Raw genomic sequence first — 14,018 nt, forward strand, 5'->3', positions numbered from 1 at the left:
TGTGATTAACAAGTCCGTAATCATTCCCCTAGAGCTATAAGAAGACAGGTTGATTCTGTCGTTGACCTTTCAGTATTAGTTACGGTATAATTCGATCCTTTATCAACTACATCCTTGAACTGAATCTTATGACTATGGGTAATGTCAAGTCACATATAGCGAGACGTTCGTTTTACTTGTACAGGCCGAGTCAACTCAAAATAGATAAGTTAAGTGAAATCTGTATTTCAAGTCTTAAGCTATCACCTTGCATGGATTTAGAGTCGAGTCTTCCACAAGTGATCCATGGACATATCTCCCATTTATCGGGAGTGATAAATGCTCAATCCAATATATAACGATCCTGCAATCACTTCCTGTGATACCCAACGTCTGCTGTTCACACCCTAGAGTCATCTCTGTTAAGGACCGTGTTACACCAGAGTCAAAGCGTCACATTCCGTAATCCAGAATACCAATTAACATTCCTTTGAGTCTGAGGATTATTTACACCTATTAATACCAATGAGATGAACAGGTGACAAGGATGAATCTACCCATCCTGTTATCTCAAGTCGGGTCCTCAATCCTAATGAACTACTTTTCATCGGATCCATGTAACTGTCCAGATATCTGTATATATGAAGCTTGTGAGATCAGCTTTCTGTCGGACAGAAGACATTGTTACATGCAAGTCTCAACAGTGATATATCAATCCTAAACATATCACTTGACTTGGAGTGGTTTTAAGTTTATTAGTTTATTATAAAGTTTTGTCTCACTTCATGCTTGTATGAACACTTTATAATCACTTTAAAACAAACTTACGGATTTCCTTTTATTAGACTTTATTTAGTGCTTAAAAGGGATTGCCTTTATATAGTTACAAAACATATATCTCATTAAAACAAATGATATAAAGAACAATTCATTTACATTAAGTTTGTATCCTACCAGAAATAAGAGTGCTTTCGGGTTCATTATCAGGGATTACAAAGGTTCTGTTCTTATGTCAGGTGGTGGCCCTCTTGGTTCGTCGATTTCGGTCCTACACGCGAAATTGCAAGCAATTCTAGTCAGCTTACAGTACGCAACGATCTCAGGAATGCAAATGTTCCTGCACATAGACTGGCCACTTGGGTCTTAACCCTTGCTCATCCGGAAATCTATTTAGCAGATTTTACACATTTTATTCTCAGTTGTATTAAGAATGATGTTTGTAACTGTTAATCTTCTGTAATGCATATTCCATTATCAAAAAAAAAAAAAAAAAATTAGTATATTGTTATGCACAAACATTAGGAAAAATAAAATAAAAAGATTTCCTCATTTAAAGTATTATAATAAAAAAGTTAGGTTTAATATTCTAAATTTATTTAGGTTTAAATTTATTTAAAAAAATTTGATCCGTATTTTAAACTTTCAAAGTGATCTCGTAGCTTTTTAAATTTGAATTTATTTAAAATGTTTCCATAGTACCTTAACTTGGATGGGAACACTTCGAAAATCAAGTTTTTTTAGATAAATTTGAAAGAGGATGACAATGTACTATTAATCCATTTATTTATTTCATAATAAAGCCAAAATTTGAAGTTTAGTAATTGTAACAAAGTTTTTTTTTTTTTTTAACAAAGTTGAATAGTGTTGCGGATTTTAGTCCCTAGTATGCAATGGCTTCAAAGAAAATATCTCGCACCACGTGCGCCTGAAACCATGGAAACAAAGAATTTTTTTGAAAACAAGGTAAAAAAAAAAAAAAAAAAGCCAGCGGGAGAGAAAAGGCAAGCAAGTGGGGGCAGACTGTAGAGAGATCCAATCATTTTCTGGTCTCCCAAACTCACAAGGAAAATACAGCTACGAACAAGGAGTATACAGCCTACTCCTCTCTTTCTCTTTCAATCATTACCCTTTCCGTATACAATAACAGATAAACCAAAACGTTCAACCAATTTTATACTAAATTCCTTCCTTAAGGTTTGATCCAAAATTGCAGGCGCTCTACCCTTTCTAGATCTGATTCACTTTCGTCTTTTCAGTTAATCCGATCTCTTTCTCTGTAAGTTGCAATTCCTTCTTTTTTTTACTTCCACTGTTTGCTCTCTTTGTCTTTTTGAGTTTGAATTACTTACTCTTATGTTTTGGTGAATAATGTATAAATGAGGAGATTTCAGGAGAAAATTAGAAGAATCAGACTTTATGTCTTGTTCATAGCAGATTTTTAAGTCTAATTTGAATGTATATCTTTTTCTTTTTTTGGAAAATTTTGTACTTTGATATTTATTTCTTTTTTCTCTGTTCAAGATGTACTATTTTCCTGACGTTTGAAATTTTGAACGTAATTAATGTCAGGCTTTTGAAACTCTGATGTTTTGGAATTGTAAAATTTCATAATTGAACATCTTTTTCCTCTTTGTTTTCTCTTGAATTGAATAAAAGAAATGTGAATTGAAAGAACGGTTGCTTTTTTTATTTTGAAATGTTGAATGCTTCTTTTTATGTTAAATTACTCTGTTTTCAGTCAGATACCTTAGTGTTGTAGCTTCAGAGTTTGTAAATTCTGATTCTTTTTTCTGGTTTTCTCTATCCTCAGATTATGCGGTATGTGAGTTCGATTGTGGAACTTCAACCTTAATGTGGCTTCGTAAGTGGATATTTTGAAGCTGTAATTTCAGTTTTGGAACAAAAGGAAGTATTTTGTGCTTCGTGAAGCGGTTCAAGTATGGTGTTTTGGGAAGGTTATGTGAGTGATGAAGCAATGGGAACTTTTGCCCCAATTATTGTTTATTGGTTGTATGCTGGGTTTTATCAACTCTTGCCGCCTTTGGATAAATATCGGTTGCATACTAGGAAAGAGGAGGAAGAGAAGAACTTGGTGCCCCTGCCCAAAGTTGTCAAGGGTGTGTTGCTTCAACAGCTTGTTCAGGCAATAGTTGCTCATGTGCTCTTTTTGGTTAGTTGTTAAACTTGACCAAGTATTTTCTATTTTCTCTCCATGCCATGTTGTATGAATCGTTATCTTGCCCTTCTAATAGTGAATGTGGTAACGTAGAACTTGTAACATATGTGAGAAGCCATAGAAAAGAGAGCGAGGAGGTAAAGATAGGACTGTTCCGGGTGAAGTGATCTTAATATTAACTTTATCCAGAATAGACTTGATTAAAATGGCTTTATCATCTTTTAAATATTGGAAATAATATGGAAGACTTGTGCTGAGATGGTGAAAGCCTTGTACTTGGTTTCTTGATATCCTTGAGTTGCTTGATGCTGCATTTGGCAGTTATAGCAATGTGCACAACCTAAGACCTTGCTTTGTACAATATATAGAAGAGTAGATGTGTTTTTTGGTTGGAGAGAGAGGATGGATCTCTTTTTTTTTTCCCCTATTTGTGATAGGACGTGGAAAGAGGGATGACTAATAATTGAAATGACAAGAAAACTAGGGGGTTTGAGATGAATATGAACTTGGAATACCTGCTGGCCTATTATTGTTAACGAATTTATTCTGTTCATACTGGAAGGTCAGAAATGTACATATTGCATCTAATTGTATTAGAAAAGACGAGTTTCAACTTTGTTTAAAGATGCATGATTATGATAGCCCTTGGCAATTTTTATTTTAGGGGAAATAGAGTTTTTATTTTGTAATGTTTTGTTTGCTGTCAAAGCTGGATAGTTAATGGGGTTCGTATATGGTAGCTTATTTTGCAAAGAATCTAAGTTTGAATTTGAAATGTCATGCAGAAGCTCATACTAGATGATCAAGGGTTGAAAATCTTTCTTCTTTTGCTTACAGTTGTTGTTGTCCAAGAAAGGAAGACTTGGGGAAATATTTGATGAACTGTTTAACTCTCTCTCTCTCTCTAGTATTTCTGGTACAAGACCTTTTTCATGAAGTTTGAAAACCTTAGTGCTATTTCAATTTGCTTGCTGAAACATCCATGTTTGACTGAAACATTATGATGCTTTGGAAGTCAAAGGCAACTCAACTCAGACTTTAGAATGAGTGAAATTTTCCGGGAAATGATGGTTGCGTTTTTGCTATTTCTTAACAATAAATATCATGCTTACAAAATCTCCTTTTCTTTTTTTTTCCTCAAAAGAGAACACAAGACTAACAGATGCTGAAAGTCAATTGATGAATGTGGTGGTTTATGTGGGGTTCTTCTGTTACCTACTGGAAATGTACTTAGGTGAAGAAAGTTGAAAAAGGGAATATGTTATTGGTGGTGGGAGGAGTTTTTCAATTATTCTTGTGCTCCTAGTCAGGACCAGTTTCTTTACTTTTCCTTTACTGTACTTGTGTCCCTATGGGCATGCTTTGCACTCTTCATCTGTCTGTCTATCACACATTCACAGCTCATCCAATGTAACCACATTAAGCAGATAACTTTTCATGGTTAGCTATTTCGATTCATTAATTTCAAAGGGAAAGCGCAGCTAGCATATTTAAAGTATTGTTCCTTTGATGGCTTGAGAAATCCTGCAGCATATAGCTTAAGGATAAGCAATTTTCTCAGCCCCCTCTCCCTTTTTCCCCTCTATTGAGGTAAAAGTTGGAAACTGTAAACTACCTAGAAAATGTCTTTTTTTTTTTATGGCTGTAGATTAGTCTGTGACTAGAATCTCACGTTCTCATCCCCTTACGTCTGAATTTATCTAATCAAATGTTAGTTTATAAATGCTTTTCAATTGTATATTAGTTGGTTTGTAATTTTGGATACTCCGAAACAAGGTCTAGTATTTGGATGTCTCCTTATAAGTTGCTTTTGCTCTTGAAAATATGACATTATGAATGTCTGTTTTACTTGGTACTCTTACGTTAACTTCTTGCAGTTTGTTTCTGATGTAGAAGTGAAAAAATGTTGGTGCAACCTTTATCCAACAGCTTAATTGAAGACATTTTAACTAGATACGTTAAGCAGCTCTTTTGTCTAACATGAACTCTGTCTGCTGAGTTACTGAGAGTTTGATTTAAACATTAGGATATTAATTACTTGATAGTGTTATTTGACTCCTTTTCATATGTTTACAATTTGATAATTAAATATTCATTGTCTTGCTTTGCTGCTGCAGTTGACTTCAACAGCAGATGCATCAGGAATCACTACGCAGCCATCGGTTCCTATCCAAATTCTGCAGATTATTGTTGCTATGTTCATAATGGATACATGGCAGTATTTTGTTCACCGATATATGCATCAGAACAAATTTTTATACCGTCATGTCCACTCTCAACATCATAGGCTAGTTGTCCCTTATGCAATCGGGGCCCTTTATAATCACCCACTGGAGGGTCTCTTGCTCGACACAGTTGGCGGTGCAATCTCTTTCTTGGTGTCAGGAATGACTGCCCGGACTGGTGTACTATTTTTCTGCTTTGCAGTAGTTAAAACTGTGGATGATCATTCCGGACTTTGGTTGCCTGGCAATATATTCCACATTCTTTTCCAAAACAACACTGCCTATCATGACATCCATCATCAACTCCCAGGCACAAAGTTCAACTATTCTCAGCCATTCTTTGCTATATGGGACAAAGTTCTTGGAACCCACATGCCATATGATCTAGTAAAGCGAGCGGAAGGTGGTTTTGAGGCAAGGCTGATTAAAGACTAAGTTCTAGTTTGATGATTTACTGTATGATTTCGGGTTTTGTCATTTAACAGGAATAGTTTTTGGTTGAGAATGTCATTCTTAGGTAGTTAAATTAAAACTGGTCATGGACGATTAATATTATAGGGTTTCAGCTGGAGTCATTTAGGTGCCTGGCCGGCGTCTTTTCTAGTTGATTGCCACTTCATTTTGTATGTTATGGTAGCTTCTCAAATCTACCCAAAAAATGGTAATTGTGAATGCTATATATGTAGCATATTTGTTCTATATTACGTTGTGAATCTATATATGTAGCATATTTGTTCTATTTGTAGCAATATTGGAAACACTCCAAATCATCAAAAACAAAACATGTAGTTTTATACACTTAAACTTCAGGTGATGAATCAGGGCTACGACTGTACCCGGATAGTTATGCCTAGTATTATTGATTGTACATAAAAAAAAAAATAAAAAAAAAATTCTACAAAAGGTTTTCCTTCACAGGGAACCACTTCAAAAATATGCCAACAACTCAATAATTACCAATAATCTCTGCAAGAGCAAGAACCTTGCTTAAACCTATGAAATCTTACTCGATCCCTAACAATAATTTCTCGATTATATGCCCTTGATATGAGTTTAATTACTTGATGACAATCCCCACATATCCTGAGGTTCTTAATCACTTGAATTGGCATCCCCTCAGTTGTGCAAATCAAACCATAAGCCACAGCCAACTTCTCACTATGATTACACAATGCATTCTCCTTCTCTTCCTCTCCTATATCATGCAACACAAAGCTTGTCTCAGCCGTATACCCGTATTCCTTAATCCTCAGCCTAATCTCATCCAACTTGCCATAAATTTCCCTCCAACGTTCATGACTCTTGTCGCCATTATAGAACATATGTGTTACGCCTTTGTCTTCAATGTAGCTAATGCCAGGCACTTTCTTCACATCCTTATTCCTCATAGCGTCCCTTACTCTCCCCACATCAATCCACCTCTTCCGCGCTGCATAAACGTTGGATAACAAAACAAAATTACCATCATGGTTAGATCCCATCTCCACCAGCTTCCTTGAAACATGTTCTGCCATTTCTACATTCCCATAAGTCCTGCAAGCACCAAGCAAAGTCTGCCAAAGTACCATATCAGGCACCACTGGCATAGAATTGATAACATCATAAGCCTCTTGAAGTCGTCCTGCTCGACCTAACAAATCAACCACGCTTCCATAATGCTTGATATCAGGAACAACTCCTCTACTCTTCATTGAATTGAACAATCCGAAGCCTTCTTCCACTAGCCCTGCGTGGTTACACGCACATAAAACTCCAAGATAAGATACAGCATCCGGGATAATCCCAGATTGATCCATTTGCTGAAAAATTTGAAGAGCTTCATTTCCATCTCCATGAATTGCAAATGCCATTATCATTGTATTCCAAGTAATAAGACTCTTCCTGCAACTCATGCTCTGAAAAACTGAACACGCCTTATCTGAAAACCCGCATTTAGCATACATATCGATAACTGCATTACAGACTATCACATTCATATCTAAATTTTCATTTCTAATATACTCATGAATCTTTTCACCTTCTATAAAAGCACCCAATTGTGAACAAGCAGAAAGAGCGCCAAGAACTGTAATTTCATTAGGCTTAAACCCCATAGTATCCATTCTATTAAACAAAGCCAGAGCTTCAGTAGGCCTATTCCCTTGAGCAAACCCAGATATCAACGCATTCCAAGAAGCAATATCTCTCACAATCATTTCATCAAACACCTTCTGCGCACTATCAAGATCACCAACTTTAGCATACAAATCTAACAAAGTAGTGCCTAACAAAGCATCGGCATTGAACCCCTTGCGCAGAATATGAGAATGCAACTGGATGGACTCAGAAGAAGCTAATACGCGAGCACAAGCTTTCAAAACAAAAGAGCAAGTAAGAGCATCAACTCTGTTCGATCCACGCATCATAGTTCTGTACCATATAAAAGCATCGGCAGGAGCAGGGCTTTGAATGAGGCCACGGAGGATAGCATTCCAGTCATTGGTGGAAGGGGTAAGGATTTGGGAGAAGGTGTGTATGGCGAAGGAGAGGCTATCAAGAGAGAGAACATAGAGTTCAAGAAGGTTGGAGCGAGAAGAGCAGATTCTAAACTGGAATTTGCCGGATGTAATGAGGTGAGCTTGGAGTTGTTTGGCTTGGGAAAGAGTGGCGCATTTGGGTATCACCCAATCCAGGACGGCGGCCATTCCAAAACACGGATTGAGCTACAGCATTCATATTTACTGAACAGGGATGATCTGGTAAGAGATAACGACTTGTCGTTTGAAATTACCAAATGAATTTAAAAAACTTTAGAACTCCTTTAAAATTAATTATAATCAACAACCCCCTAAATGTAATCCCTGATCCTGATGATGATCTGATTATTGATGCTTGGCAGTCTGTTAGTTCTTATAGTTCGAAGAACAATAAAATTGGTGATAACATTTCCTAGAAAATGCACAGCTCTGGTCAGTTCACTGTTTTGTAATTTTTGTGTTTCTTTTTAACGAGGACTTTTATTATATAGATTAAGACTGCGATTATATTATTTTATAGGTAGAAACTATTGGTATTTTAATACGTTATTATTTTTAATTACTAGTATTAGTTAAAGAATTAATTATATATGTATATTCAATTATTAGTTAATGAACTCAACATCAAACTCCGAAGTGAATGAATTCATTCCCCATTTAGAAAGAAAAGAGAAACTTTGACATAATGGAATATCAAGGGTCAAAGAAGTATCTTGTATCATCTGCCATGAAAGTATTATTGCTCCTAATGTTTTCCTAATTTTTGTTGCATGAGTGGGATTGGTAAATTTGGAAAATATGGATTCTCCATGAAACAGGTCACTCCAAAAATCAAAATTAACCTTATGTGCGGAGATAATGAAACAGGTTTCCTCGTAGAATAAATTAAAAGCCCCTAAGCTTAACTTATAAAATGTCTTATTAACACCGTGTGACTTACAAAATGTATTATTAACCTCGTAAACGTGTTTAAATTGATATGATTTAACTCTAAAATTTATACCTCAAAAAGTACAGCAAATCTGATTATAAAGAAACACGTACCTACCCCTTTCTATATCCGCAATCCCAATCCAAATATGAAACATTAAAAGATCAAATTTCAACACGGATCTTTCACAACTCATTATTCAAGGCAGTGAATTATCAAAGAACAACGATTTTCTATCTAAAGATCATGTAAAGCAGATTATACAATAAACAAAGGACATTGTATCAACAGCCAAAAATGACAACTGTTTCAAATAATATATATATTATCTCAAGGCAATAACACAAAAGGCATTGCAAGGAAAAGACAGCTCGGCACAAGTTCTACATGTAATTTTCAAAGTTGAACAAGCAAAGACATTGAAAATGTACATGTCTTTCCTCCACCAATCACACTGCTACACAAATTTCCAACATTTTATGTATGGCGCATGTCTCCATTTGATCAGCTGGTTGGCAGCTTCAATACAACTTCAGCTGGGGGTCGAAGAGTGCAAACCATCTCTTTCGTCTTCCCAAAATAAACCTGTAATTATTAACACACCACACATCTCTCAAAACCCACTACAAATGTCCAACTCCAATTCCAAAAACTATATTTTAGGAATCGAAGCTTTCGTTTCTTGTACTACAAGGTAAATGATGGTATGACTAGAGCTACTAGATCATTAGTCACAAGTCATAACTCAAAAACAAGTTGACTGTGTCACTTCACACGTGCACAAGTTGATAATACAAGTAGCGTACCTGATCTAGTGAGTTTCTGAGCTTACTCTCCATTTCTTCAATCATCCTTCCCATGTTACAAAGATGACCATCTGCAACCACGAGGTCCATGTTCATCTGCAAAAACTCAAACATTGAGTTCAGTCAAACATTAATAAATCTGTAAATGGACATGGTTTGACAGGATGTATGTGTTCCAGTGTTCTTGTCATGACATCCAAGTTAACCTGTAATGGAATGCCTCATTGCTACTCTAGTACCTCATCATCAAGATATGAGCATCTTAGTGCTTGCAAAACAGTAACATAAAATTACTTGAGGATATGATACCTGTCTTCTAATGGATCCTGAGAGATTGAATGTGCCAGAGTAATCATTTTTTGTAGTCAAAGACAGCATAATAGTACTGGTCAAACAATAATGAGATATTCCTTCCTCTTCTGGTCCCACCTACATAACAAATTTTTTTATAGCAATAGATCAATAAACTTATAAATAAACTACAAGTTGTGCTGCATAATCCAACAGATTTCCATAATGTATACAAATGAGTTTACAGGGATAATAGTGGTTGAAAAGAGAGGTTTCCCAAAAGAAAGTCAACAATTCTTTTTTTTTCCTGAAAGCCACTTGTCCAAAAGAGAGTATTCCCAAAAGAAAGTTAACAGGGAAGAAGGAAAAATTATCTTGTCAAGTTTGCATTTCCTGGCCAAGACTTGCCTCAATAACATGAATGGAATCCCATGCCCCCTCTTGCAAAAAACCCCTTCTGCCATGCCCTGCCTCTGAGCCATCTTAATCCATGAAAGTAAAAACAGTCCAGTCAGAGCTATTAAACATCAAGCATTTTAAGTGCTAATTCATGCAGAAAATATCCTCACCTTTCTTTATTAAAAAGCAGGCTACAAAACCTTCATTATCATCATGTTCCCACATGTAAACAGATGAGATCCCACCTTCATAATACCTATCAGCTCACTGGTTGATCAGACTGATAAACCTCTTTTCACAGGATTATGAAATGGCAGGACACACACACACACACACACAAAATCCCATAAAGAAGTACAAGCACATATTTAAAGAACATTTTCAGAAGTGTCAATGACTCCATTTGTTCTACTCCAACATCACAAGATGAATACTGTTAGAAACTCAAACACCAAGATGAAAATAGAAAGGAGAAATACTGATATATTGAAGGAAAACAATGATGAGCAATGGATAAAATGGGTAGAACTAGTTCCCTAATCCACACAGGAGAAACCTCTCTCTCTACTAAGTAGAGCCACTGCAATAGCAGCCAAACAACAAATTAAAATAACCCTCCCTTATATATTAATAACTCATACCCTAAATACATGTACTAATAACTTATACCCGAAATGCCCCTATCCCGTACACCTCACCCCTTCCAGAATATTCACTAGATATTCTCTATCAAATACTAGCAACTTCCAAACAAGGGATGTATTATGCACTCCTATCCACTGAAAAAATTATGAAAGCCATAGCCGAGGAGTTGAAAGAAAGAGTCAATCATAAGTACTAAAGGCGCAATAAGGCGCCAAAAAATCCTGGAGCATAGGCACAAGCGCGCGCTTGAGCAACACAAGCCGCACTAAAGAAAATTAATATAATTATAATTAAAGCAATTAGCATGTCTAACAAAAAAATTATAATAAAAAAAAGTCAAATACTAAATCATATCCAACTATCAATAATCTTAATTACAGATTCTAGCATGAAATAAATTCCAAATTAACTACTACTCTTTCATAATAATAAATTCTAAATCTAAAGACTAAAGTCCAACCAAAGCCTAAGTTAATTAACTAATAGCTTAATAACTACTTTTCATCAAGATTGAAGTCTCCATAGTCCATATTCATCACCCATCAAAGTCATCACCATCACTATCATCATCTCTAACATCAAACTCATCTTCAAGGTTCTTAATCTCATCCTCTTCATCTTTAAGGTACTCATCTACAAAATCATATTATTCTTCCTCGTTCTCCTTAAGAGCTGGCGCTGGCTACTGTTCTTCAATAATTCGCTGGTTGTCCTCTCCCTCAAAATCGCATGTTGGTCTTCAAAATGGTTAGCCTTTTCTCTATCGTTATTTGAGATATTTTTGCAGGTCTAAACTTCTTTCGTCTTTTGTTTATTCTTTTTATCCTAATTTAATTTTAACTGCTGATGATATAGATAGGGAAAGACTGATATTAAAACAACCATTTTTTTTACCTCGGAACCCTCAAAAAATTGGCTAGCTTATAAAATTGCACTTAGGTGTGCCTCCAGCAAAGCACTAGGCTCACAAAGGCGGGCTCAGGCGAGCACCTCTTGAACAGTGCCTGCTTTTTGGCTTCTCAAGCGACATGCCTGGAGCCTAGAGCCTTTTCTGCCTCAGGCACGCCTTTGATAAATATGGAGTCAATTAGTAAAGGACCTTAATAATCACTACTGCAATCATAATTCGACTCAAAGAAGAGGTAAGTAAAGGACCTCACTGGTCACGATAAACAGCAAAGACTTCATTTGCTTCATTTTCAAGTTTCCTCAACTCAAAAGATGGATAAAGCGCATCTTCCAAAGGTGGATAATATTTATTTGACCAGGGTGACCTACAAGAAAAAAGAAAACCCAATCACATAATTTAGTCCGGTTTCTGTAGGAGAAAAACAACTGTATGATGCACACAGCCACATAGAAATTCAACATTGTCTGCTTAAACTGAAATTATAGGCCTGGAAAATGGAAAAGCATAGCATTGCAAGGCACTTCAGAATTTACAAACAAGTTTTAGTATTAAGCATGAAATGAATGCAATAGCTATACATACATCACAAACAAAAATGCTGAATAATATATGAACTGCAGAGAACATATACATCATGCAAGACGCTAGGGAATATGCATAACAATGTGCATTTTCATTACAATCCAGGATGCTTTTGGCACCAAATGAATCCTTGAAGCATTTACACATTCCATATATATGCTAAGCTACATACATACAACTATATCAACAAAAAGAAGGATATAAAAAAGTTCTTGCCTGTAAGAGTCAGCATCTCTGTTGTACTCGCACAAAATGAAGTTCTTCCCACAATCTACATCTGTTAAGACCTTCAATTGCAAATTGTATGACTCAGAAAGGTATTGTTTTGACATCACATAAGATAGTCAAATAATAAATATTCACCATATGCGTCACTAAAGACTCTGTATCTATCTAGTACTTGCCCATACAAAACCTAAGACCATATTAAAAAGTGCAGCAACTCATGTATCAACATAGACTAGAAAGAAAGAGATGGACTCTGCATTGTTATCTTTGAGAGATTTCAAAAAGGCATTGGTTTACATTCAAAAGAGCAAGAACAATGTAAATCTTTCATAACAAGGAAGTCAATCAGAACTGAAACACAGAACACGGAGTTTCAGAAGTAACATAAAGTCAAATCGGAGATGTCCCCGCAGTTTTGAGGCCAAACAGGAACTGCCAAATGCATACTATTGCATAAAAACTAAGGTACTAAGACAAACACAGGAAGAGGTCCAATTTCAATTTTAATTTTCTTTTTCAGTAAATAAAAAGTAGAAACCCTCACTCCAGAATGGTCCTGAAAGAAAGCATATTAAGCATTTTCAAAGTTCCCAACAAGCAGAAAAACTTATTAAAAAGCGCAACCCTATCTGCCACACTATCGCCTCCTTTTCTAGCATACCAAACAGAAATGAGTTAAAACCTAACACTATTAAAAAAAATTCAAAAACCAAAAACCGAAGTAGCACATAAACAGAATCCCGAATCTTGGTAAAACGAAAAAATGCCGACATGAGTTGTGATAAGTTGAATCAGAACGCGAGTGAAAATACCTGGAGTGGCTGATCGACTTGGGAGAGGAGATCGGAGGAGTGGTGAGGGAGAAGGCTGAGAAGAGCGGAGAGAGCGGTCTCCGTTTGCTTGGGATGTATTCTTCTCATCAATCCCAAGGCTGCCTCCATGACTTTGCTTCTTTTTTTTCTGTTTTCTCTGTCTTGAATTGAACTCTCGTCCGAACCGAAAACCAGTGAGGAAGAAAGAGGCGCGTCAGTTTGATCCGAGTTTCCCTCACGGGAACCACACTACTGTATCTGTATTTATGAAGCCCACCCCTTTCCTTTTTCTTTATCCCTTGCCTCGGTTTGTATTCCCCTGCTTTCCGCCACATTGTATTGGTTTCTCTATAGTGTATAAAACTACAAATTAGGAGTCAAAATGCAAAATCAGTTTAGCTGAAATCCATTCTGGATTAATTTATTAAAAATTATTAAATTTGAAATTGAGTCACTTAAACTTTAAAATAAACTAATAATTTTCTACTAATTTTAGATATCAATTTAACACTTAATTTATTAAATTAAAGAAATTAAAAACATGGTCAAAGGAGGACCGAAGTCCGACGAATCCACTATGATACCTAAATAAGCTTTTATGGACGATTTAAGATGAACACAACAATAAATCAAAGTTAGAGTATAAGCTTAGTGGATATGAATGAATTTGTACATTGTGTGATGTCTTACTCTACTTATAATGTGATTGGAACATAGTGGGGTGGTTATAAACCTTGG

At 35.9% G+C, this 14,018-nt stretch overlaps 3 protein-coding genes across 3 annotated transcripts; 1 reads left to right on the plus strand and 2 right to left on the minus strand.

Moving 5' to 3' along the window:
- The first annotated feature begins 1,749 nt into the window (after window positions 1-1,749).
- LOC136235344 (very-long-chain aldehyde decarbonylase GL1-9-like) lies at window positions 1,750-5,899 on the plus strand. Its single transcript, XM_066024973.1, has 3 exons — window positions 1,750-2,035; window positions 2,570-2,929; window positions 5,053-5,899. The coding sequence occupies exons 2-3, from the start codon at window positions 2,699-2,701 to the stop codon at window positions 5,593-5,595; spliced, it is 774 nt and encodes a 257-aa protein (XP_065881045.1). The 5' UTR covers window positions 1,750-2,035; window positions 2,570-2,698; the 3' UTR covers window positions 5,596-5,899.
- A 28-nt stretch (window positions 5,900-5,927) lies between these two features.
- LOC136235343 (pentatricopeptide repeat-containing protein At1g34160) lies at window positions 5,928-8,122 on the minus strand. The gene has a single exon (XM_066024971.1). The coding sequence runs from the start codon at window positions 7,842-7,844 to the stop codon at window positions 6,114-6,116; it is 1,731 nt and encodes a 576-aa protein (XP_065881043.1). The 5' UTR covers window positions 7,845-8,122; the 3' UTR covers window positions 5,928-6,113.
- A 783-nt stretch (window positions 8,123-8,905) lies between these two features.
- On the minus strand, window positions 8,906-13,596 carry LOC136235713 (probable F-actin-capping protein subunit beta). Its single transcript, XM_066025605.1, has 8 exons — window positions 13,281-13,596; window positions 12,457-12,527; window positions 11,909-12,022; window positions 10,274-10,359; window positions 10,113-10,186; window positions 9,723-9,842; window positions 9,414-9,509; window positions 8,906-9,192 (listed from the first exon to the last, which is right to left on the minus strand). The coding sequence occupies exons 1-8, from the start codon at window positions 13,407-13,409 to the stop codon at window positions 9,112-9,114; spliced, it is 771 nt and encodes a 256-aa protein (XP_065881677.1). The 5' UTR covers window positions 13,410-13,596; the 3' UTR covers window positions 8,906-9,111.
- Window positions 13,597-14,018: the final 422 nt, after the last annotated feature.

This window comes from Euphorbia lathyris, chromosome 7, assembly GCF_963576675.1.
Source record: "Euphorbia lathyris chromosome 7, ddEupLath1.1, whole genome shotgun sequence".
Lineage (NCBI taxonomy): Eukaryota > Viridiplantae > Streptophyta > Magnoliopsida > Malpighiales > Euphorbiaceae > Euphorbia > Euphorbia lathyris.